The 25,419-nt window shown below is 32.7% G+C and overlaps 3 protein-coding genes across 3 annotated transcripts; 2 read left to right on the top strand and 1 right to left on the bottom strand.

Moving 5' to 3' along the window:
* The first annotated feature begins 1,285 nt into the window (after positions 1-1,285).
* LOC130630618 (isopentenyl-diphosphate Delta-isomerase 1-like) lies at positions 1,286-5,336 on the top strand. The gene is made up of 2 exons (XM_057444184.1): positions 1,286-2,366; positions 4,931-5,336. Exons 1-2 carry the CDS (start codon positions 1,950-1,952, stop codon positions 5,267-5,269), a joined length of 756 nt encoding a protein of 251 aa, XP_057300167.1. The 5' UTR covers positions 1,286-1,949; the 3' UTR covers positions 5,270-5,336.
* Positions 5,337-5,948: 612 nt separating this feature from the next.
* On the top strand, positions 5,949-17,711 carry LOC130630546 (3-hydroxy-3-methylglutaryl-coenzyme A reductase 2-like). The gene is made up of 22 exons (XM_057444080.1): positions 5,949-6,176; positions 6,482-6,602; positions 6,708-6,795; positions 7,254-7,338; positions 7,983-8,088; positions 8,341-8,447; positions 8,564-8,689; positions 9,145-9,233; positions 9,593-9,617; positions 9,722-9,874; positions 10,080-10,195; positions 10,597-10,678; positions 10,801-10,959; positions 11,454-11,539; positions 11,746-11,817; positions 12,258-12,363; positions 12,955-13,061; positions 13,228-13,291; positions 13,982-14,122; positions 14,780-14,862; positions 15,563-15,638; positions 16,345-17,711. The coding sequence occupies exons 1-22, from the start codon at positions 6,021-6,023 to the stop codon at positions 16,558-16,560; spliced, it is 2,364 nt and encodes a 787-aa protein (XP_057300063.1). The 5' UTR covers positions 5,949-6,020; the 3' UTR covers positions 16,561-17,711.
* Positions 17,712-17,914: 203 nt separating this feature from the next.
* LOC130630626 (uncharacterized) lies at positions 17,915-19,900 on the bottom strand. The gene is made up of 2 exons (XM_057444197.1): positions 19,694-19,900; positions 17,915-19,509 (listed from the first exon to the last, which is right to left on the bottom strand). Exons 1-2 carry the CDS (start codon positions 19,770-19,772, stop codon positions 19,157-19,159), a joined length of 432 nt encoding a protein of 143 aa, XP_057300180.1. The 5' UTR covers positions 19,773-19,900; the 3' UTR covers positions 17,915-19,156.
* Positions 19,901-25,419: the final 5,519 nt, after the last annotated feature.

Genomic DNA, 25,419 nt, shown 5'->3' with positions numbered 1-25,419 from the left:
GCCTTGCATTCTTTTGTCCATTTGAATCTAAAAGATATGTCGCAAAAGGCACACTGCTTTATTACCCTCCCCATCTGTCTACATATCCACATATATTGTTGAACTGTATATATATGAAAAAAAACGTGTGGTGAGCAAGCCCGATTACTGAGCCAGCTTGCCAAGCTGCAATCAAGCCAGTCTCGCAAAAGAATGTCTTGTTTTTTCCTCACGTCATAAAAATATGTGTCTTTGTTTACTTTTTGCTATTTATGCTGCAATACACCTTTACGATAATTCAATTGTACATGCGTTCCTACGGCTCTCCATCGTTTTACAATATCGGAAAAAAGGAGGTAAAAAACATGTTTTATGAGAGTTTGTTAGAGACGAAGGCGTGTTTTCTTCAGTTTTTTAACTTCCTTTGTATATATCAATTTCTTTCAAATTTTCAGGAAACGTTAATAATAATAAGATACAACTTATGTGTACTTTTCATTAAAAACAAAGCACAGCAAGAAAAGTTATCACGACAAAACGTGTTTTCTCCTTAATAAACTCTTATAAAAGTGTGATGTTTACCTCCTTCGATTGCTAAATAAGCTGCGATGGAGTGTTAGTTTTCCCGAATTATCGTAAAAGGTGTATTCCGGTTTAGGTCATAACCATTTTTTTGGAGGAGGTGAAAAGGTTCCTAATTTAGAGCAGAGCTAGACACAATTTGGAGTTTTATGAACAATGTTAGAAAGTTTAAGCAAAGATAATTTTTTGGACTAAAATCTAGATTGGTAGCTAAGCAACATTTCCAGACAGATTTTTATTGTGATTACCTTTCTTTAGCTTGTTATTCTTCTATTTTCACATTTTTCATTTCCATATTTCGTTTTGAAATCAATGCTAAGATTATAAATTGTTATTTTGTTCTACAAAGAAACACCCCAACAAAACTTAAAGATCCCAAATTTACATAGGTGAATATTTATCATAGCACATCCGTATTTCATTCTAAACAGAGAATGCTTCACCCCGATTAGGTTAGTAATGAACAAAGTAGTCCTTCTACAATATAACTTCACGCATTATACTCACCTCTCATGATCAGAGGTCTGATCAGGGTGAAGGGGACCGCGGATCAAATCCTGCTCACTGCCAGGCAGTATGTTAGTGATGAACAAAGTAGTTTTTCTACAAAATATCCCAAATTTAGTTCTTATTAAATGTTAGGAAAACGACCCTGCATAGTGTTTGTTATCTAATTCCCCTGGACAGTCACATATATCGTTGTGGAATGATAAGAAAATGTTGCTTGAAAATTGCTTTATTTAGTTATACAATATAGCAATCGAAACTACTCTTGTCATGGTCAAAAAGTATTGATTTTAAAACGATTTAATATGATTGTTAAAATATCAGTTGCGATAGAATGTACAAGTGTGAGTGATGTATATATCATTAAAACGAATTTTGAAATGATGTTGAACTAATTAAAAACCAACTAAAGTTGTTGAACCTAAATATTTTATAAAATTGCCAGAATTTCTTTTAAAATGATAAAAACATGTTCCTTCAAAGCTTAAATAGAATAGAATACGAATAGAATACGTCATATTCTATTCTATAATTTCGAAAACACATTCGCTACGAAACTTAATGTCGCAGTATTTTGTTCTAAATTATAAGTTTAAATATCACTGCATTTTATCCTAAAATGAATAGAAAATGTCTCCAAGAAGCTTGAATATTGCTGTAATTTGTTTTGAAATGACCTATAAAGCTTAAATATAACTGTGGTTTGTTATAAAATGATAGGAAATGCCCTTACAGACATATAATTGTCCTACTTTGTTATAAAAGGAGAGCAACTGAAACTGCTGCTTTAGTCCCCTTTATATAATAATATAACTTGTGTTTAGAAAGGTCATTTACGTAATGTTGTTACATTTAGAATATATACATCATTTTTTAAAAGCATGAGGTTCTTTTTCCAGTTAAATTGTTTTAATAAAATGAGTATTTGGTCACAACGGTCAGCCAGTTTTGACGCAAGTAAAATTCAAATGTCACAACTTGAAATATTGGTACCACTTGTTGATGAAAACAATAAAGTTTTGGGTGCTGCAACTAAGCATGAATGTCATAAGCTAAAAGATCAAAATGATATTGGCATGTTGCATCGTGCTTTCAGCGTGTTTTTATTCAATTCAAGGAAGGAGCTATTGTTACAACAAAGGTCACGTTTTAAAGTTACTTTTCCGAATTACTTCACAAATACTTGTTGCAGTCATCCAAGTTATGATAAAGACGAATTAGAAGAAAAAAATGACCTTGGAATAAAACTAGCTGCTCAAAGAAGAATGAATTTTGAGCTTGGTGTTCACAAGAATGCGGTAAAGATGCCTGTTTTTTGTTTTCCTACACATTTCTGTGTTAAAAATCAACTTGTTTTCCTAAATATAGGTAGTGGTTGTTTGCATTAATTTAACTTATTTTTATAGTTCCCAATGCAGGAAGTGGTTTCTATTAATATATTCTTTAATACCTATTTTCCTCCTTTATTTTATAGTTCTTTAACTTTTATAGACAATTATCCTCCGCCAACTGTTTTTGAGTGCCCCAACCGGCCAACCTGATCTAATTAACGCCTTTAATGCTTTAAATCAATACCAATCTTTCCATCTCTCATAATATTTACTTATCTACTTCTTATCATTCTTTTATCATTTCTTTCCAAAAAACTAAAGCTTTTATTGTCCACTACCAATGTCTCACTTATACAGGTTACAACTTAACTCTGCAGCATTTTTTTGGCTAGCAGGATTATTAATACTTATATTTTCAGACTTATTGATACCTATATTTTCAGACTTAATACCTATATTTTGCCTGTCGCCAAGGGCTGTTTTTATTAAAGAATGCACAACTTATTTTTATCCACTAAATCCACTATCGTGAAGATAAAGCACACAAGTGACATTATATCTTAAAACAAACGCAAACAAAACGAAACGTGCCATAATAAACTCACATTTTAAAAGAAATTGCTACAAAAATTACAGCCTATCATTCATGCTAGAAAGTCTTGCGATTGAAACCTTTATGGTCTTAAACGGCATTTAGTTGACAAAAAATCAAAATTTTGATGTGATTATCATTTTCAGCACACTTTTTTTATTAACTGTGCCAATTTTTGTTGAAAATAAAGTAGTTTTAATTTTTGGACTAATTTTGGCCTGAAATGACATTTAGGTGACAAAAGATCAAACTTTTGTATAATCATCATTTTCAGCATACTTTATTTGTTAACTGTGCCAAATTTGGCCGAGTATGAAGTGGTTTTAATTTTTAGAACAATTTTGGCCTAAAATGGCATTTAGGTGACAAGAAATAAAAATTTTGATGTCACGATCATGTTCAGCATACTTTATTTGTTAACTGTGCCAAATTTTGTTGAAAATAAAGTAGTTTTAATTTTTGGACCAATTTTGGCATAAAATTACATTTAGGTGACAAAAATCAAAATTAGGATGTCACCATTATGTTCAGCATACTTTTTTTCTTAACTGTGCCAAATTTTGTCCAATTTTAGCCTGAAACGTCATTTAGATGACTTCCCAATACTTAGGGAGATTGGGTACGAAGTTTAAATCTGTGACTTTCAATTGACCATTTGGGACAGGGTTAAGGAGGGTTCACACTAGAATTTTAAAGTCATGCTATAAATTTAGAGCACAATTTAAAGCGTGCTTAATAATGTGAACGCATTTTTGTTTACTTGCTTTAAACATGCTTTAAATAAAGCAAAAATTTAGAGTGCTTCGAGGCACTCTTTATTTTTGCTTTAGCTGCTATAAGTACATGAAACAATAGAATGAAAATTATGCAGAAATATTTGAGTGTTAAAAGTGAGGATTTTGAGCGGGTATTATGAAAGTGAAAGTTCATTCGTAAGTGAGAAAAACAACATCAACATTTCGTTTTAAATTTTGTTTACAGCTCTTCCTTTGATGTTACCGGCAACTTGCTTTAGTCAAAGCATACTTCATTTTTATACTAAGCATGCTTTATTCTAGTGTGAACGCCCTTTATTAGTTAGTCAGTTATACCAATACTATCCTCCTCTCAGAGGAAGGTGAAATCCGATACAATCACTCTAAAAAAACGACGGCTTTAAAGAATTTCCTACGCCTTCAGGCGCGGAAATTCAACTATAGATTTTATTATTTTAATCTGTTTTTGTCTAAGAAATTCATTTTAGTAAAAATGGCAATATTTTAGACTGTCCTTTATAATACTAATCATGACTTTACATTTCACTCTGTTTACTCCAAACCCTTGCCTTTTTTTATACCTCAAACTTTAGGCTAATTCTTCACTCTGCATACAATAACTCTTATGGACACACTGTTATGAACTTTATCCAAAGTGCTTCAAATAAGGACTAAGTACGAAACCTTGGTATACACCAACATTTACAACATGTTTGATGTAGCCTGTACCATCCTGGCGACTTGCCCACACTATATTTATCACAGCCACAAATTAACCTTAATAAAAGCTTTCTTCAACCAAATTGCTACTTGATCAACTAGCTTTTATTCTTATTACTTACATCTTTCTAAGACACCACCGTTGCTGTCTATGTGCCACGCAAGATCCTCTCATTATTTACATATATACAATATCTTGATAAGTCTTTAGTTCGCTATTTTTGCACCTCACACGAATCTTCTTAACACATATTTAAATCAATGTCTTTTTGCTCCCGATTTTATCTTGTATACTGAAGTGCTATAACAATGCTTAGCTTCAAAGTAAAGATGTTATCACCTGATTTTCGTTTTTCATTCTTGTTTTCTTTGCATTCTGGGCAACCTCATCTTTACACCCCTAAACCTGTGTGTATGTCTGTTTAACTTACTGTAATAAATGTGTATTTAACTTATATATTTAGCTTCCTGTTGAATCGTTTCAAGTTTTGACAAAAGTACACTACCATGCAAAAGCTGATAAGGAATGGGGAGAACACGAGATAGACTATGTTTTAATTTGCAAAAGAGACATTGATTTGGAAAATGTTAATGAAGATGAAGTGCAGAAAACATTTTATGTTGATCAAAAAGGACTTAAGGAATTTTTAAAAAATGCAGAACAAAACAATACCTTAATTACACCTTGGTTTAAATATGTCACAGAGAACTTTTTGTATAAATGGTGGGATAATCTAGACCACTTGGAAGATTTTAAAGATGGCACCATCCACAAAGCAGGAGACCAGTCAACATTGACATAATTGAAACACTTATAAATTGAAAAGATTTATAGTTAAACATATCACAAACGTATCTTTAGCTTAAAAATTTGCTTCTCATTTACTTTTACTCCCCTGTTTTAGGGCATAAGAATGCACACTTGTCCATATTAATGCAGAATGGACTCTATTAATGCATATTAATAGAGTCCACAAAATGCTAAACTTTGTGAATTATGAAGTTTATGAGGAATTGGGGAATAATGCTTCTTGTTTGTTTTATGTACATAATTTTATTGTCTAATTATTTTTAATTTATCATTTCTCAGGTCACAAGAAAGTTTTAAATCCCCCCCCCCCCCTCCCCCTCCCCCCTCTCCCTTACCAAAAAATAATTTGAATAATAAAATTACTACTGTGATAGTCAATTAATATGTAAAAAAAAAATAATCAAATTCTACATATCTATCCTGTTGGTATCTTCTTTTTAACTGGTACCTTACTGTTTGACTTATTTGGATAAATCAGTATGGTTAAGATTTTTTTCAGGATCATCAAATGTTAGAGATATAAGCTGTTATAATTTCCTCTTTATTTTGTTGATAATTGTATATATGTACTGGTATATTGTAATTGCATAAAAAATTATAAAAATAAGAACTGATTTGAGCAAAATCAAAGTGTTTGTTGCACAACAAAATTATTATTAATTTGTGTGATTGATATGTGCTGCTTTCTTTTGTAGTACTTTATACATACACACTAGAAAAATAGAAGATAAGTAATATAAAAAATGGAAAAAGTTTTGACACCTGTGGTTCAACTATGCTTCCAACGACATGTTGAAGTTCTTATTATGGTCTTCACAACTTGTTTTGCTCTGATGTCTCATTTATATTTTGGTTACCATGGTAACCACAACATAATAACAAGAAAGGAAAATAATATGGTATGTAATATTTGATAAAATTTGTCACCAGAACTTTTAGCTTGTGAAATCAGAGAAAAGTTACAAAATTTATTAATTTAGTAGGATACTAGTGCCAAATGGTGACAGAAATTAGTTTGGCTTTTTTTTGCATGGGCTAACAAATAGTTTATTATAATAGCCACCTGTCTGTTTAAAATTGTTGCACACAGCTTTTTATATGTATATGTATAATGAGTGTTTTCCCATGTTTTTTATTTTCTTAGAGTCAAAGATCTAACCACTAGTCCTTATATGCTACTACCGTCATGCTTTGTTTGTTTTAGAGCCTTTCTCAACTACTCTTGTATGATGCTATAGTTTTCAACATATCCATTTTGCATGCATTTATACAAATGTCAAGAATCACACGGAAGACATTTACTTCACAGAAAAAGATTATTATACGTATGTTAGTATTTTTTACCAAAAAACGTCATTGATATGATGAACTTTGTATCATACCTTATAAGGCTATTTATGTTGCACATATAATTGTCTTTTTTATTTCAGGTAACATTCTTGTATATTGCGTGTTGAATTGTTTGTGTTACTCTTGTCTTGTTTTGCTGTTAATACCAGAAAAGTCATATTTGTTACGGTAAGAATTATTTAAAGGAGAAAATTTATTGTAGTTTTTATAATTTTCATTTTACAATTCCAGAGAAATCGTATAGTGGTCATACTTTTGAACACAATATGAACACATAGGAAAAGTTAGGGTCTTTAATTAAACTTTGTAACTACTTATGGGACAAATGGTATTAAAATATGGCTGTGCGAAAAACACACATGCATTTACTTCACAATCAAAATTTACCCACAAGTGTTTTAAATGATCTAGTTTATTGAAATATTTAAATATTGATTGTATATTTGCTCTGAGGTGTTCCCATATAGCTATGCTCTTGGTCAACAATGTACTTTTTCGTTATGTAAATTTTGAAAGTGTCTTTTCACTAGTGAAAGGTACAATTAACAGTTGAATGTAAAAATTTTGCTGTTCGGTGACTGGCTGTACAGCGCGGTTAATTTAGTAACTATTATTTTTTCTTGTAGGTTTGGTTTACCAACAATTTTATTTCTGTTTGATTGGGATAAATGTGGACGAATCTCACGTTCGTTGTTATTTTGGCAACACAAGGTTTGTTATAAGATTCATAACATTAGTTTCTTCCCCATTCTGCATTGCCAATGCAAATGTATATTAAGACCCTTGTAATATATGTTAAGTGTTTGGTCAACACAATTTTAGATATCTAATTCTAATAATTGGAACATCCATCATTCACTAAAGAAAAATTTTTTTTTTTAACATATTTCGTAGTCTCATAGTTATAATGTGTGTTTGCAGACTTTTAATTATTCGTCTTTCAAAATGTTTGATTTCTTGCCAACGAGGTTTTAAATATTTTGTCTTAATTGTGTTTTTGTACTAAGTGTTTGCATTAAATAAATCATAGATAAAAGCATCGAATAATAGCTGAGTGTTTTACGAATATCAGTATGTCATGATGAAAAATTGATTAACAATTTTGTGCGAATGAGACAAAATAATAATGTTGATTGGACATAAAAATTTAAAAAGCAATTACACAATTCATCATGAACAATCTATAAGGAACAAAAAATAATGGAATAACTTGAAAATCAATACCCTAATACTTCATAAAATTTAGGAAGTATTGTTTAAAATTTTAATTTGTGATCCTATTCAACTGTATAACAAACACATTTACCAAAGTCATACTTTCATTGCTTTTAACTTTAAACTATCATCGGCATTAGGTTAACAGTCAAGATGATTTTGTTGAAAAGACAACGTCACTGGGAAGTAAATTGTTCACAAAAACAATCATCAAGTGTTTATTCATCACTTTTGGTGCTCTGTCAGGTATATTGTTTAACATTGCTCTTTACTTTATGTTCTATGATCATTATTTTTACTCAAACTATGTAATAATACTTTTTGTGTAAAGTAGGAATTTAAATCCATGTTCCTTTTACAAATTTTACATACAAAACCCAATGATCTTGTGTGAAGTTGACTTGAATTGGTTTCAGAGCTACAAGCACGGAATTTGTGTTAAAATATAGTACAACGAACCTGTGTATCTAATCAGTTTTATGAAACTTTCACAATTAGGTTTGGAAGAATTGGAGCATTTGTGTGTGTTGACATGTTTGGCGATGATTGTTCACAGTGTTACATTTGTCACCTTGTTTCCCGCGTTGTCAAGCATACAACTTCAGGTATACCTTACAAACAAATTGGAATTATTACTGTGATACACCATACTGAGTCATTGTAACCATGTTTGTGGAAAAATAACTAAAAATTCAAAGTCACAATTAATATTTTGGTTTAGATCTTAAATCCAACACTAAAAGACAATGATGTACCTTCAGCTAAAATATATGCAAATTCAATGTTTGATGAATCAATACCAGAAATACCAGCCAACCCTGTTGGAGCTTATGCTAGATTAGTTATGGTGAGAGGGCTTTAATTTGTAAAATCAAATTCTTGAGTCAGGTGCTGTTTTTATAAGCATAACAAAATGTCTTAGCTTTGTTATGCAAAGACAATGTGTGAGTGTGTCTTTTAAGAGATTTAAATAAAGTTAATATTGTTATTGCACAGATTTGTAGGATTAATTTTCATGGTAGATATTTTGTGTTATTTTTCACAGTTGATTGTTTTTAAAAAGTCAAAAGAAACAATTTATGTGACAATTTTAAAGAGCCTTTTTTATGATTATGAGTTCAGTGCTTCATTTCCTTCTTTGTGCGAATGAAATTGCACTCTTTTTCCACTCTTATTTTACTCTGAGATAAAATTTCACGTATTATTGGCATGTTTTGGTTTTTTTTTGGTAAATTTATATCGTTACTCTGCTACTCACCTATCATTATACCTGGTTTCTGTAGGGTTAAAATCACTCTTTAGTGTTGTTCTGTAATAACCTTACATGGCATCAACTGCATCACATATCTACTAAATAACAAGTTACTGACATCATATGTTATTTTACCAAGGTAAGAACTTCAATTTGGGTTTCGTTTCAAGCCTAATGTGTGTATTTGTCACTTAAAAAACACTAAAAAACACTTTCTTTTCACTTAAATAACCAACTTACCCTGTTGAAATGAGGAGCAACTGCTCATTAAGGGATTATTCTGAAGGCTTTTTTCCACTTCAAGAACACTTTCCATGAAAAGAACAGACAAGAACAGAAGCATCTATTGGACACATGACACTTTTAAGTTATCCAACAGTTGTAATGGCTATTCTCTTTTATTAACAAAATTGAACAATGTTATACCCTAAGGTTAGGAAGTGTTTATATTTTTTATTAGCTACACTTTTACAGTACTAAAAAGATTCTAATTTTTAGGTGTTGGAATGTATCAGCTGAACAGGTTTGTCAGTTTTTATGTTTCTTTATGAATAAGTTTAACAACTCAAACTAATGACTTTTTCGTGAATCTACTTCACTTAATTCGGTTGTTTGTTTATTTCATAGCTCTATGTGACAGTAATGATAATGACACTGGCGTACAAGTATTTATCTCACGAGTTGATGAAGTCGCTTCCCAGAAGATCTTTGAAAAAACACGAAACAAGCTCACCAATCAATGCAGCAGGTGTACTGTCACCATCATTAGATCTTATAAAGGTTGGATTGATTTTTAAGTTTTATTAATTGCAAACGTTTGAGGTAGAAGTCTTATGAAAAGGTTTTAACATTGTAAGCACTACCGTCATACGTTTTGGGATTACAAACAAGTGAATTGTCAAGAATTTGTTTGTTTGTTTGTTTGTCTTCTTGTTTGGTTTTTTAGGGGTTTTTAATATGAAGGAAATTTTGCTTTTTTTACTAGACTTCTTTAAACAAATTTTCCAATGAAGAAATAGTAGAATTATGTAAAAGTAAAAAAGTTCCATTGCACAATTTGGAAGTGCAGTTAAAAGATTTTCAGCGAGCTGTTAACATAAGGTATGCCTTGTTTATATAATAATGTTGTTGCAATGCGTTGAGAAGTATATTAGTGGTACTAAAACGATAAATACTTATCAATGAGTTAGTCAAAAAAATCTGAAGTGATCAAATTCGTCAATATGTGTTAATGAAATAGAAGTGAAAGGGTTTAATAAAGGGCTATAGAAAAACTTTTTATTTACTGGAAAGAATCAGGCTAGTTGTAACAGGAGCAAGTGTATCTTCTGAATCATGAACATGCAAAGACAAAATTGCAAGATATGTAAGTAAAAAACTGTAGAAAACTGTGTTTTTAACAATCTATATTAACCTATAATCTATAATTAATTATATTAGTTTACACCATTGCAATTATCTTTCTATATAGCAAACGTTAGCAAATCAATTTTATTTTATAGGCGCATGTATGTAGCTGAAAAACTAGGTGATGGAGGAGACTCTTTAGAAGACTTACCATGGAAACTGTATGATTATGAAAAGGTATTATTTGATCTCATAAGACCTTGTAAGCTCACCTGAAAAATTAAGTTTCTTTTTGTCTCCTTTTTCAAAAATTCACACAAAACAGTTTGAGCATTCTGCAGGAAAGCCTTGTTTTGTAGGTGTATGGTGCATGTTGTGAAAATGTAATTGGGTACTGTGCTTTGCCAGTCGGAGTTGCAGGTCCTCTTATCCTTGATGGGGATGAATATTTTGTTCCTATGGCAACAACTGAAGGATGTCTTGTTGCAAGTACAAACCGTGGATGTTCAGCTTTGAGGGTATAGGTGTTATCTCTTGTTACTTTTTTTTAATTGTTACCTGTTACATGTTCTGGTTTCAAAGTTAAATGGCGAATATTAACTTTTATATTAACTCATATTTTGCCTCATGTCGCGTTTCGTTTGTTTCAAGTATGTGAAGTATTCACTAACACGTTTTTCATTTTTTTTACTAATTAGGACGAGTATACAATGCATTCTTTAGAAAAAGAAATAGATTAAATGGAATTTTTTACATTACAAAAATATATTTTAAAACTAAATTATAGGTTTTAAATAACAGAAATACAGAAAGGTGGTAACATGTTTCTTGATATGTAAATTTGTAATTTCGCTCAGTATTTTGTCTTGATGTGACCTTGCTTTTGCCCTGCTGATTTTTATTACATTGGTGATCATTGTTAAATGTTGTTACGTTACATTCATGTGCATATGTACTTTACCACTACAATGTGTGCACATAAAATACTTATATATTCTGCATCATTCCACAGACTTCTGGTGGAGTTTCCAGTCATTTACTTGGTGATGGAATGACACGAGGACCTGTAGTTAGACTTCCAACGGCCAAAGAAGCTTGGTAAATGTTATTCACTACTTCCAATGTGCCAGTTGAAAATTTATAATTAAGATCAAAACGGCAAGTCAATAGCTTGGCGTCCTAACCTTAATCTAAACTAACCTCGTTCTCATGCAATGTTTTGTTTTTTCGCCACCACGGCTAATAAAAAAAGGTGATAGTAAGAAAGGTTTATTATCTTTGTATTTGATGTTATTTCGTTGCAGTGAAGTGAAGCAGTGGATTGAGAATGAAGATAACATGTCTTTACTAGAAGAAGCATTTAATCAAAGTAGCAGGTATGCTGGTATTAACTGATGTTGGAGTAGTTAAGATGCAAGGGCAGATAAATTTCAGTTTCCTAAACTCCTTCCCACCATAGGTTTTCTAGGTTTGAAAAGATTTCTATCTACTGTTATATCGACTTTGATATACGAAACATCAACTTCGCAAAATTATGTCTGCATAATGTGAGACTGGAAATTCTAAACATGAAACCTTTTTAAATCTGCTTTTGTTTTTTTTTTAAAAAAAAATAAATAGCAATCTTATATTTGAATTATCTACTGTTGAGGTTCAAAATGCCATACTTCAACCTATATATATATATATCTATATATATTATAGTACATAGTTCTGTTTGGGAATCAATTATGGTAGCTGGAAATAGCGACACACGAATCCCAATGTATTTTTTTAGCCGAATAAATTTGGATTTACCTAGTACAATATTTTTCAGATTTGCTGAGCTTCAAAGTGTGAAATGTGTTGTTGCAAGTCGGTTGTTATTCATTCGCTTTAAATCCTCCACCGGAGATGCAATGGGGATGAATATGGTATCCAAGGTAATGAATAATCGTCTTTCAACATAGTGGAGGATACGTTTTGTTATTTTGATAAGCTGCCATGTTCCTGTGATCAACGAGTTTTTTTAGGTTGGTGAGACGACCAGGCATAAACAGGAAAGTTTTAATTCTTTCATGAATTGAATAATAGTAGTAGAATATTGTTATGTAGAGATTAAAAGTCACGGGGGGGGGGGGGCAATTGTATTTTTGGGACGAGGAAGTTTTGTGGTATTTCAAAAAGCGCTGAATTTAATGTAAGATTAAAATTTTGTATTTGTTATAAAAATTTCAATACATTGATGTTGGTCACCAGGTGGTTATTAAAGCAGACAAACAAGAAGAATGTTATATCTATTTCTGACGGATAATGCAATTCAATTAAGTCAGTAGGAAAGAAGATTCAATTAATATGATAAATATATATTATGAATATATGTTATGTATTTATTTACTCTATTTATTATGCTGTGAAAAATATACTTGCGATTTACTTTTTAAGCAGTGATCAATCATGCATATATTCTCGAATTTTGGTTTAATATTTCTTTTTCTTTGTTTTTAAACTAACAAATTTCTTTTGCATTCTAGGGAGCTGAACATGCCTTACGCTATCTGAAGGTACAGTTTCCAAACCTCGAGATTGTCAGTGTTAGTGGGAACTACTGCACTGACAAGAAACCATCAGCTATTAATTGGTGAGTCTTTTATAAAAAAGTTATTTAGAATTCGAGAAATTACGTAAAACTTGCATTTCCTGAACAGAAACTACTTCATCAAGTATTTGTGCTAAACTAAAAATTTGCTTGTATGAAAGTGACACTTTCTTTTCGTGACTGTTTTTTACACAACGTTCGTTTACAGGATCGATGGGCGTGGTAAGAGTGTCGTTTGTGAAGCTGTAATACCTGGTGAAGTTGTAAAGAAGGTATTGTTGTGTTCTTCTCATTATGAGCATGATCCTTCACTTACGTTTTTAAACTTCTTGGAAATTTGAACAATAATCTGAACTCGTTTCTTTTAATTTTCTTACTTCATTTCGATAAAAAAGTACCTCAAATAACAATCAACAACATTTCACTAAACACAGGACTGTATGTACCTTAAAATTTAAATTTAGGGTAATAACTATAATGTCTTCATAAATAATGCCGTTTACTTAACCTTTTTGCTTTACTGCGATAAAAAGGGTTTCTGTAGGCCAGGACAGCCCAGTACGAACCTTAAAATTTAAATTCTGGGTAGTAAGAATTTCTCCATGAATGTCTGCATAAAAAATACCATTCACTTATTTCTCCATAAATGTCTGCATAATTAATACCATTCACTTATTTCTCCATAAATGTCTGCATAAAAAATACCATTCACTTATTTCTCCATGAATGTCTGCATAATTAATACCATTCACTTATTTCTCCATAAATGTCTGCATAATTAATACCATTCACTTATTTCTCCATAAATGTCTGCATAAAAAATACCATTCACTTATTTCTCCATGAATGTCTGCATAAAAAATACCATTCACTTATTTCTCCATAAATGTCTGCATAATTAATACCATTCACTTATTTCTCCATGAATGTCTGCATAATTAATACAATTCACTTATTCTTAGACTCTTAAGACGAGTGTAGAAGCTTTAATTGACGTGAATATAAATAAAAATCTGATTGGATCCGCCATGGCAGGTAGTATTGGAGGACAAAATGCGCATGCTGCTAATATAGTCACTGCTATCTTTATCGCCACTGGACAGGTAATGTATTTGTTTCCTCAGGCGATACTGAGTTTAACCACTAAAAAGCCTGACTAGGTAGAGAAGTTTATTATCTACGTACGTAAAACATTTGAAATTGACAAAGAAAGTTTGAATACTTTCAGTTTGTTCTACTTTCCTGCAGAGTGTGATGTTTCAGGGTGACCACTACTCATGGAAACCCCTGGAAAGGGTATATACTTTTGGAAAAAACCGTGGAAACTTAAAAATATAGGAAAAACTCCCGGGATAATAGTTTTTTTACTAGTGCAGTTGTAGGGGCTGTTCACGCTTTTTTCTTACTTAAAGTTTTTTTGTCGAACGAAATCACTCATAAGAAAAAAGTCTCCTCGAATACTCCTGAAAAAGTCATTGACCGCACTATGTGGAGAAACCTGTGTCTCTAGGTACGCCCCCTCTATAGTAACCACACCCTCAAATTTATACTTTATAACGGTTAATAAAGGCACGACATTAATTTAATTAAAACATCCTTCACAATTTGTAGTGATTCTAAAGCTAATTTTAAATCCTACCCTTTTTTTTATGCTTCCCCAGTTATAACTCCCTCCATAAATTTCTAAAACAAATTAATAAGCGCCCGTGTTGTTAAAAGATAAGTAAGTTACCACTAAACGCATTGTAACTTCATTTTAGGATCCTGCACAAAATGTCGTCAGTTCAAACTGTATTACTTTACTTGAAGCAAGTGGAACAAACAAATCTGATCTTTATATAAGGTAACGTTATTATCAATACAAGACACAAAAGGTGCAGCGACAGTACATATCTGCTAACTTGAATGTCTTTAATTCTATCGTTTGATGTTTACTTTGGAATGTTTTCCTGATCTTCGTATTAACTGTTAAGAGCGGTCAATCTCAGCTGATTACCTGCGAGCAGTCGATTTCAAATCCCGCTCACACCTTAATCTCCCATTATGTTTTTCACTGTTTTAAAATACAAATTGGCAATACAAGTTGGCAAATTTCTACGCTGTGCTTTTGGAAATTACTTTATCAAAGAATTTATCATTGTTCACTCCCCGTCAGTGTCAAATAGGACGCAGCATTTGGTTTACGGCAGTTCATGGCGGAATTTTTTACACTAAATTTGAGTTATTACGCTTTAAATTATTATCTGTGATAGTAGAGACAAACTTTTTGTCAAAAATCTGCGTTTTTTACAGTATGTTCCAAGCATTTTTCAATTGCAAATTTGACGAAAGTCGTACTGCTAGATAAATTGATGTCCTCACCTCCTCCGATGTTTTTGACACCAGTCACTAAAAATTGTTCACCAGTGTTTCGCACTATATGTCTGTATGCATTTCTTTGTCACGAAATTTAAACATTGGTTAATCGAGGCAAATTATCCCAACCCCCTGTGAATGTATATTCTTTTATTGTAATACTTAGTATTTGTATTCGTTATATTTAGTTGTACAATGCCTTCTTTGGAGACTGGCACTATAGGTGGTGGAACGAATCTTCCTACACAACGAGCATGTCTTCAGGTGCGTCTGTGTTTTTTGACGCATGCGCGTATACTTATTTTTTTCTGATCATTGATCACAGGTAGTATAAAAGTGATCCATGAATTAGGATCTGTACGTAACAGCTTCTCTTAGAAACCACTCATTTGTTGTTTACTGATTTTTGCACAAAGGTATTTATCAATATATGCTAGAAATTGACATTTTCGATTTTCGATGGCGGTTTATGGCGACATTAACCGTAAATAAGGTTTTCATGTTTGTCTAAAAATTTCATTCTGTCATTATTTATGCTCGTTTTTGATATTTACGTGTGACCATAAAGTTTTTTTTGCTTTCAAGGCTGCAACATTTTTTATAAAGATTTTCGGATGTCTATATGAAAGAGACTTTGGCATGTGTTGAATTTTTTTTTTGTACTTTTTCTCGTGTTGTCATGTAAATATTGTCGTGTAAATCTATATTTGTAAACTTCACAATTGTGTTGATGTATCAAGTCTTACACAGAACAAGTTAAAAGGCGTAGGGCGTTGTATTAAATTTTTCCACAGGCAAAATTGACCAGCCAGTTTTTTTTTTGTATTTATGAATCCTTAGCCTTCTTATACTAGGTGCATTCTAAGCTTGTATTTCGGATGTCTAGTTGTACTCCCTATAATCGCCGGGTTCCAACTCAATCGAATTGTTTTTTGCTGTGTCTTAAAAAAATTGCCATTGTTTACCGTAGATGCTCGGTGTTCATGGAAGCGGAGACATTATCGGTGAAAATTCGCAGCGTCTCGCTCGTATTATATGCGCAACTGTATTGGCCGGAGAACTTTCCTTGTTATCTGCCTTAGCGACGAATAATTTAGTTCGTAGTCATATGAAATTGAACAGACAAACTCAAGAAGGACAGGAGAAAGATGGATTGAGTAATAAAGTTCCATGCCCAGTATTATAGTATTATTTTATTTTAGAATTTTACAGATAGATTATATTTGCATTTTGTGTGCGTTATATTTCACGTTTTTACTTTCAATGTTACTTAATAATTTTAAACACTTAGATAATTAAATTCAGGTAAACGTCAGTGGCGTATTTATTTATTACAACTAATATTTGCAGGTATTAATATTCTCGCTTTTTGTAGATTTTTGCTAAATTTGCAAAATTATTTTTCCGTGAAAATTCGTACCGCTATGTTATAATGCTATTCGTTGTTAGACCGTCGTAAGTCCACGGGAATTCCTCTGTCGCTACTCACAGCTACCATTTTGACTCACAAACAGATGTTCGTGAGCATATTAATATAGATCCATAAATGTCTGAAAAACATTTTTAGATATAGGTGGATATTTATCATAGCACATCCGTATTTCATTCTCAACAGAGAATGTTTCACCCCAATCTGGGGTGAAACATTCTCGTGCGGCAATATGTAAGTGTAGTGGGTTCGTCTGCGGCTCCCAGTTTTGGGGACTGCGGATCGAATCCCGCTCACTGCCAGGCAGTATGTTAGTGATGAACAAAGTAGTTCTTCTACAATATAACATTTTTAGACTTTTTTTTTCAAATTTCTTATAAAAAACAACGTACGCTGTATATCTCTGCTTGGTGTGATCCCTTTTTTTACATTTACTTTCTTTGTGTGTAAGTTATTTATTAAACTGATATCGGATGAGGTGGAATCGGTGTAAAGCTTGTGATATTTGACGAAGCGCATCTGAATCGAATATCAACAAAGCGAGACAAATTTTAACATTATTTTTTCGGCCGCTCTTCTTCGTCGAGATTATTTAGGATTAATTTGTTTTTTATGAAGGAGTGTCAATTATTTCATATCCAATATCTAAAAATATTTGACAGAGTAATTTGCTTGCGAGTGGATTATAAATGAAGTTATAAGTAGCTTAGTGCACCAGCTAAGTTCGTTATTTGGTCACAAGTGACTAAACTCTTTTTGGGTGGGATGATCATAAGTTCGCAATCGGGTTTAAACCCCACTAGCACATATTATTTTTAACAAAGCTATTTCTTAAGGTTGTTATAAAGTGTTATTTTTTGAATATATAGTTATGGTAGCTAGTGTGAGAAGAAAAGCTTTAACAAAAACTTTCTATCATTTTTCTTATTAGGTTTTTGCCTGTATAAAATAATTGTCCAGGTGGAAGGAAGATGTTAATGGGGGAGATGAAGAAAAAAAAGATGGGAAGTTGTCTATCAAAGTTACCTAAAGGTGTCTACTTTATAGAAGTCGCGCTGTTAGAAATTTCTTTAAAATTCGCAGGACCAAATCAAACCCTTCGTCTTACAAAGTTGTCTGCTTTGGAGGGGTATAAGAAATCCACAGTTTTTTTGCGGAGTTTTTAGTATGTTTTATCTACTTTCATATTCTTTAATGCAAAAGTAACGAAAGGGATTTCGTATGGTTACAAAACTCTACAAAAATTGTTTGTTAGCTCGTTGAAATAATTTGGGATAGAAAAATAATTGCATGACGTCATCATAGAATTCAGCAAAAAGAGAAGTTGGTGAAACGTCCATAATGTTCTTTTGCAGCATACGCTGTTTTGTAAAAATACGAGCCTTAGACGTTGTCGTGAAAAAGGGCATAAAACGAACAGCTCCACGCTCGAATCGAACGCGTAAAAAGAAAAACCTAAATCTGAGCGGTTTAAACACAAACACCAACCGCATTTTGCCTTCTTGATGAAGTTGATAGCAGTGGCCACTCCGTATTAACGGCTCAGGTGCAACAAGACCCTGGGACCGACGTTGCACAAACACCGCACAAAAGATATCCTTAATACTTGACCTTTGTCCCTACTCTGCTACCCTACCAGAGAAAAGAGATAAAAATAATTGAAAAATAATAACATAATAAAAGATAATAATAAAACAAAAATAAACTCTTGCAAAGCGATGTAAACAGGTTTGGAAAAACTTTAAATACCCGGTTGATCACGCCATTATACATGGTTTATTTTAACATCAAAAAACGTCCCGGGGCTGGATATCAAGGAGAATGGCTTCATTAATTACAAGATAAAGCTTGAAAATAATAAATTCATCATATAGTTGAATTTCATATTGCAATACGCCCTACTTATTGTTATAGCCATGTTATAGGATACGTGAGCTCTCAAGTTGCCAGTAAGATAATATAACTAACGTAGCGGCGACAGTCTGAATCGTCTTGCAACCCTTTAAGTCATTTGTTAAAAGTATTTTTAAATTTTAGCAAATAACAATAATTTAAAGAAATAGAGGGCGCTGGTAACATCACTTCTCTGTCTGTTTTTCTGGGAGAGACATTTATTTTTAATCATTTCCCCGATTAATAGTTACACGCGGTTACACATCACACGCGGGTATCGATTTTTATGCATAATGAAATGTAAAAAATCTAACATTGTCATATCAGCTGCGCTGAAATTATTAAACGTTTGAATAAATCATGCGTCACTTATCATTACATCGATGACAAACTACAATAGTCACGTGGTTTTGTTGCTTTTTTGTAACGAAATTTAACAAAATAATTTATTAACTTTTGTCTACCAAACCGTTGTTTCAATTTCCCCATCACAATCAAGTTGCTCTTCTTCCAAATTATCGTGCCAATCAAGCTGTGCTTCTTGATACGCAAGGTTTCCTGAATGAGGCGCCGTTTTTATTACTTTCACCTTTGTCATAGTTTGCTGTCTCTTTGTTATTTTATATTCTAAAATGTTCAGCATTATACCAAGAATTAACAAACCTAAAATAAGTATCGTTATACCATAACCATATCCAATGTTGGCTTGATAATTCATCTTGCTGTCATCGCTTGTAAGTTTTACCTCGCTTGGTATCTTGATGAAAGCCAAATTGGAGTACGCTTCTATCAAAGCTGCCATGATGAAGATTGCTAACAAGAAAACATAAAAGCTTGCAACATTCTGTACTTTGTTGGTATCATTCTCGTCCCCAAGGTCTCTTGGTCACTGAACCGTTATTAAGAAGCGACCAACAATGAAATTAACTTAATGAAAAAGGCTAGATACCCTGGAAACGAGATGTTGTTTTGTTTTGAATAAAATATGGTCACTTACCTGCACATGCGCTAAAAACTACAGATGAATAATATAAGATTAAGTTATTGGTCTGTTTTTTGAATACGGATGTCTTCATGATGGCTACCAGAAGTGATAGCAAAGTAATGATAAGAGATGTGGTGACGCATAAAAAAGTGATATATTGGTTGTATATAAACCCACTAACTTGTTCTAAAAATAAAATAAAAAGTAAATAGGCAAAAATTAAATTATTATAAAAAATTTTTTAATTTCCTTTCATGGGAATAAAAAACTACATTGTTGACTTCGGTGCATTTTGCTGTCGTCAATATCTACATCGTCAAAAAATGGTGGTGTTTTCGTGTGGTGTGAATGGTGAACCAACCATTCTCGTCCCAAGACCTAAATAAGGTAAAACTTGACGTTTACCCTAAAGAGGTCTTGAGACGAGAATGACTTTTTAAACGGACTTGCTTAAAAACTAGCACTATATTTTGTTCACTCCCTGGTAGTTAAATTTACTGAAACAAATTTAAGAACTAATTAATGTATTTATTTTTGTACGTGCATTAAACCACAGTGCATTATGGACAGGATTACCTTTGAACACTTCATCTCCAGTTCCTTTCGATTTACACATTGCATCCCTAAATTCTGTAAAATCAACGCATTTTTTTATAATTATTCTATTATCGTCAACAATTTCGAAACATGTCGAGAATAAGCTGTAAGTTTGTTCCCATAATATGTTACTACATTCTCGTTTCAATACAGTCTTAGGTGTATCACATCTCGTGACATTGACACAATGGCAGTTCACCACTTCACCTTTCGAAACTATCCACTCTTTCGAAGATAACGCGACTATAAGGAGTATAAATGATAATAAAGTCGTCGCTAAACTCAGTAATGATAGTTCGCATTTGTTCATTTCTGGACGAAGTTTAAATTTCACACAGACTTTAGTGTCTTTGGCCATTTGATGTTCATTCGAGAGCAGTTGAGGTGCAAATTTAGTGTCAACGATTTTGAAAAACAAAACAAAGTTTACCCTGCGTGGGATAAATATTTCTTAGACGAGTTATATAATAAATAAAAAAAATATATAAAATAAAATATAATAAATTATAGGTTTTTCATTGCCATAAAGAATCAACGAATCAAAATGTCCAACCATGATTAATTTTAAGGTATAAAAAAAAACGAATATGTTTTATATAAAAATTATGTTTATAAATAATTTATTTTTTTAGAAAAATAGAGTGAAATAAAAAAGGCTGATATTCTTTTATGAACTGTGAGTCATTACACTTCAATATGGTTTGTTTAATTTCTGCACGAAGATCTGCTGGTACATTTTATATTAGTATTCGGCTTACGCCCTATGTCTTAAGGCGTATACTAATCTCCATAATGATGTTACGTAATTTCATACTCACCAAAAACCGAAAAGTATAAATGACTAGTCAATGTTTACAAAAGGCTGAAACAGCTTGCATATCTTTGTACATGCGTGCGCATTCTGGTAGGTGGGAACACAGGTGCCAGTCTCAATTATTACGGAGGCATTTTTTCTAATTAGCTCACTAACATGCAAATGTTTAATGTTTTTTAATTGCCTCTGAAAATAGAAAGTTCTTCTTAAAATGTTCTTAAATTTTCGACTAGACACGATATTTTTAGGTGTGCAAGAAGGGGAATTAAGGTAAGAAGACCCTTGAGGACGAAATAATCTGCAGACGTCGCAGACATGATCAAGGATATCCACAAGAAGGTAAAGGTGTAGAGACCAAGCGTCATGAAACTTTTACAGCTTTTGTTGAGTCATTCAACAAGATTATTGCAGAAAGACACTTCAAGCAACAAAATGTACAAAAGTTATCACAGAGAAGACTAGTAGTACATTACAAATGAATTTACTCTACAGTAAGAATCCTTAACAACATCAAAACTCAGATGATCGGCATAAAATCTGGTACCGCTTGCGAAAGCATGAACAGTACTTTGATGAAAAGCCTATATTGATGAAAAGCGTATAGACTAGATCGTGGCATAATAGTCTTCTACTACCTTGCAAATGGTCCCGAGCGTAGTTTTGTTTGTCAAGAATTATTACAAGTTTCTAAGGATGTTGTAATACCTCCAGAACATGTGAAAGAGTGTTACGGGCTTATCATATAGGTATCTAAAAAACTGAAGACTTCACACTATACTTTATACAAATCTGCTATTTTAATTCCTTAATAGTTTGTTTATTGTATTTCATCTTTAAGTACTAACGATTCTTGTGATTTTTTATCAATCTCATCTGATAGTTCATATACATCACATTCTATATATATAATAACTTCTAGTTTGTTTTTATTTTCACACTCCAATTCTTCAAGTGTTATCACTTGTATCAGTTGTTTTGATAAACAAGCTCAGAGCCACAAGATTTCGTCTTGTGATTTCTAATGCATCTTCTATCACTATAAATAAATACTCATCATTTATTTTATGGATCACTACCAATAGATCTACGTGACAAAGATATAATATTACTATTAATACTTAAGGTCTCTAACTTCTTTACGCTACATTGCATTATACTAATCGAGTTCCAATATTTATCTATTATACACCTGCATGCCAAGTGTTTAGGTCCTATACCTCCCAGATTTACATATTGGTTGTTACTTGAAACTACCCCTAAAAATCTCTATGAAATCCTTATAATCGGGGAAATATAACTCTTCTTAGGATTATCCTTTGAACTTGAAACATACCTTTCACAACACACCTTTTTTCATCAAGTAGAATCCTTCTGTAAGTTTTCGACACCTGATTAATCCAATTTCCCGACTTTTTCGGATTTTACTAGAAAATCAGGAAAAAACGGATTTTCGGGCCATTTTTTGCAACTTTCCATGCCAACTTTATCAGAACTGGAAAAAATGTTTAATAACTTTTATTTAGCTTTAAAAAAATTCACTTTAAAACTAGAGTAATTGAAAGGAAAAGCCCTATTTATTCCGCTTGGCTCTAGAGCTGGTAGCGTTTTTGCTGTATGTGGTTTACAGCGACCTCTACACGCTGCGTCGTTAGGCAATGTATGTTATTGGCCATAGAAATTTTAACCAATGTGAAAAAGCTATTGGTTGATCAAGATTTAGAATTTTATTGAAATATAGATTCATATCACTAGGTATCTTGTACAAACCGATGACTACAGTGAAATCGATCTTATTACGTGCATACATCAGCACACCTTGGAAGTAGCCAATTTTCTTGCCTGTGGGCCTAATGATAAGATCTTTAAACGACGTCGTGTATGGACGCTGAGCATCGATAGCACTATCTTTATAACCTGTTGTACGTAACCTATTGTTAGCTTGACTTTCTAACAAGAAATAAGCGTAAAATCTCACATTTTGTGATGATCGTTCTACACATACACGCATAAGACCTTGTGACTTTTTCAAGATCAATCTAGACTATGGTACCCTATTAAAAAGATTAAGCCCCGCACCAGGATAGTTTTGACGCTTAGATTACCAGATTTATAGGATGTATTGTTTCCTCCATGCAAATTCGTGTAAAAGCACTTTGAATTCGCTGAAAAATCGCTGCAGTTTTTGCTGGTTTAAAAGGTTGTTCAGACGTTGAAAGCACTTGGAGCAAGCTGGTGAATCTCAAGCTCTGACAAGATCTTGTGAATCTAGAAGTAGGTATGGAACAAGTAGATGGCTCGACCTATAGATTGCAACGAGAGCAAGTGTCTCATAGATATACCACATGCGCAGGTAGCATAGAAGGTGGCAAAATTGAGTTGAATTTGCCATAACGAGAAAGGATGCACAGACCACTGACCGATTAGACTGTCCGTGAGAAAGGGAGTCTTGAAAAGATGTTGTCAAACTCTACATAAAAAGAGTCTCCATGTTTATTAATGGTGATCCGCTTCGTTAGATTCTTTGCTACGAGACGCTCTAGGTACTCACTGTGATTGGATAGATTCTTAGGGTTGTAGCAATATATTGCCATTCATCCAAAATAAACATGAAGCATTGATGGATCACTGACATTAAGAACCTTGCAGTGTTTGACGAATATCTAGGTTAGTGCCCGAATATCATTTTAAAGTCGATCAACATTCAACTTGCTTGGTTTAACCTGTTTTACAACAATCAACCCGCTATAAGGGATGTAGGTACCAATCCTAACAAAAACGTTATACGTATTCTATTAAACAGATCCTAGATACTCAAGCCAACATCAATATGCACCTGCAATGTAAGGCAAAGTAACTATCAAAACCGAGCTAAGGCTGATTTTGGGGTTATCTACTTTTGTAAAGTATTACACTAAGGGTGATTACAAAGATAGGTACAAGAGTTACAAGTTCTTGAGGCTACGACTTGTCTGCCTATCGCTTGATAAAAAGAACTGCCTCATGAAAGGCAAGAAGATTCCTGCCATACTCCCTATCAAAAAAGCAACTTATGGAAGCATGATCATGTAGAATTTTAACCCCCATCTAAAGGAATCAACAGAGAGACTTGAGTTTATGTTGACCGAAAAAATATGGTTTTTACAGCAATTACCATGCAGATTCTCTAATAAATATGAAACACAAGAAGCTATATCCTTCATTACTACCAAGTGCACACGACATGGAAAGAAATATAGCAAGTCAAGTATATAGATTAAAGAGCGTGATTAACTCTCTAAGAGATTTAAAACCTATGGCACAATTGTAAAATGGAATGATTATACATTATTAGGTAATACAAGTAGTGGTGGTATTGCTGCATTAACAACAAGTGTTGGTACACCTGTATGCATTGCTATTGCTATTGCTTTAGGTCAAGCAGGATTAAGGAATGCATTTAGGAAATTGAACCTAAAGGCACAAAAAAATACAAGTATTAGACTCTTAGCAAAATTAAGATTGAACTCTATTGTTAGTATCATCTTCAAAGCTATAGATAATGAAACGGCGAGTGACTACGAAATCCGCTTAACGATGTAAGAAAAACAGTGCTATATAGTGCCAACGGAATGGGTGCGTTAGAGAGTCAGAAGGAACGGGCAGAGCTAGTAGCTAAAGGGCAACAAGAGTGTAAGGACAAGGTGTTGTTTAAAAATATCATTCTGTACAGTGTGTAACCAATACTCCAGAAAATCCACCAAAATACTCTGTTTTGAACGTCCTCAGGGTTCACAAAATTGTTAGCAGAATACTTCTACAGTAAGAGGATCAACCAGTTGTTCTACATATCGTATAAGGCGTTTTGCTTTTTTGTTAGGTTCCTCCATGTATACCTCTAGATTTCTCCTTTGCGCAGCTTGTACACGGATTTCGCAGTATAGACCTATGGTATACACTGATATATCAATAAAGTTCACATTTTAAAGTTCACTAATTGGCTCCTTAAGCTCTTCTATAGGCATAGTAGATCTACCCTTATAATTAACCTTGTCGCCTCCTTCCTTATTAAAGTTACACTGCCTATTTCCCTTAGCATTTATTTATCATATTAACTCTTATATAATGAAATCTATTGTAGGTCTCGATTAGGGAACCATACTACATCACACTCTTATTGTCATCACCAGAGTTATTAAGGTAATTAATCCTATGCATTAATACCTTCTTATATGCACATTCTTCTACGTAGGTCTGTACGTAGAAGTTACGTTCATGCTTATATACATTTGTAAACGTGATAATTGCTCTGCATGATCCTTGGAATACTTATTTCTCATCATCTTCACTA

The sequence above is a fragment of the Hydractinia symbiolongicarpus genome, chromosome 1 (genome assembly GCF_029227915.1).
Source record: "Hydractinia symbiolongicarpus strain clone_291-10 chromosome 1, HSymV2.1, whole genome shotgun sequence".
Lineage (NCBI taxonomy): Eukaryota > Metazoa > Cnidaria > Hydrozoa > Anthoathecata > Hydractiniidae > Hydractinia > Hydractinia symbiolongicarpus.
The sequence above is the reverse complement of the archived record's forward strand: the minus strand, read 5'-3'. Positions and strand labels throughout refer to the sequence as shown.

Bases quoted from the DNA above. Each gene is read 5' to 3' on its own strand.
- LOC130630618 (XM_057444184.1), top strand. From the start codon at position 1,950: ATGAGGTTCTTTTTCCAGTTAAATTGTTTTAATAAAATGAGTATTTGG. The intron at 2,367-4,930 runs GTAAAGATGCCT...TTATATATTTAG, and splicing joins TTGGTGTTCACAAGAATGCG to CTTCCTGTTGAATCGTTTCA.
- LOC130630546 (XM_057444080.1), top strand. From the start codon at position 6,021: ATGGAAAAAGTTTTGACACCTGTGGTTCAACTATGCTTCCAACGACAT. The intron at 9,618-9,721 runs GTTTGTCAGTTT...TTTATTTCATAG, and splicing joins GGAATGTATCAGCTGAACAG to CTCTATGTGACAGTAATGAT. The intron at 13,062-13,227 runs GTGAGTCTTTTA...GTTCGTTTACAG, and splicing joins AAACCATCAGCTATTAATTG to GATCGATGGGCGTGGTAAGA.
- LOC130630626 (XM_057444197.1), bottom strand. From the start codon at position 19,772: ATGAAGACATCCGTATTCAAAAAACAGACCAATAACTTAATCTTATAT. The intron at 19,510-19,693 runs GTAAGTGACCAT...TTTTCTTGTTAG, and splicing joins AGTTTTTAGCGCATGTGCAG to CAATCTTCATCATGGCAGCT.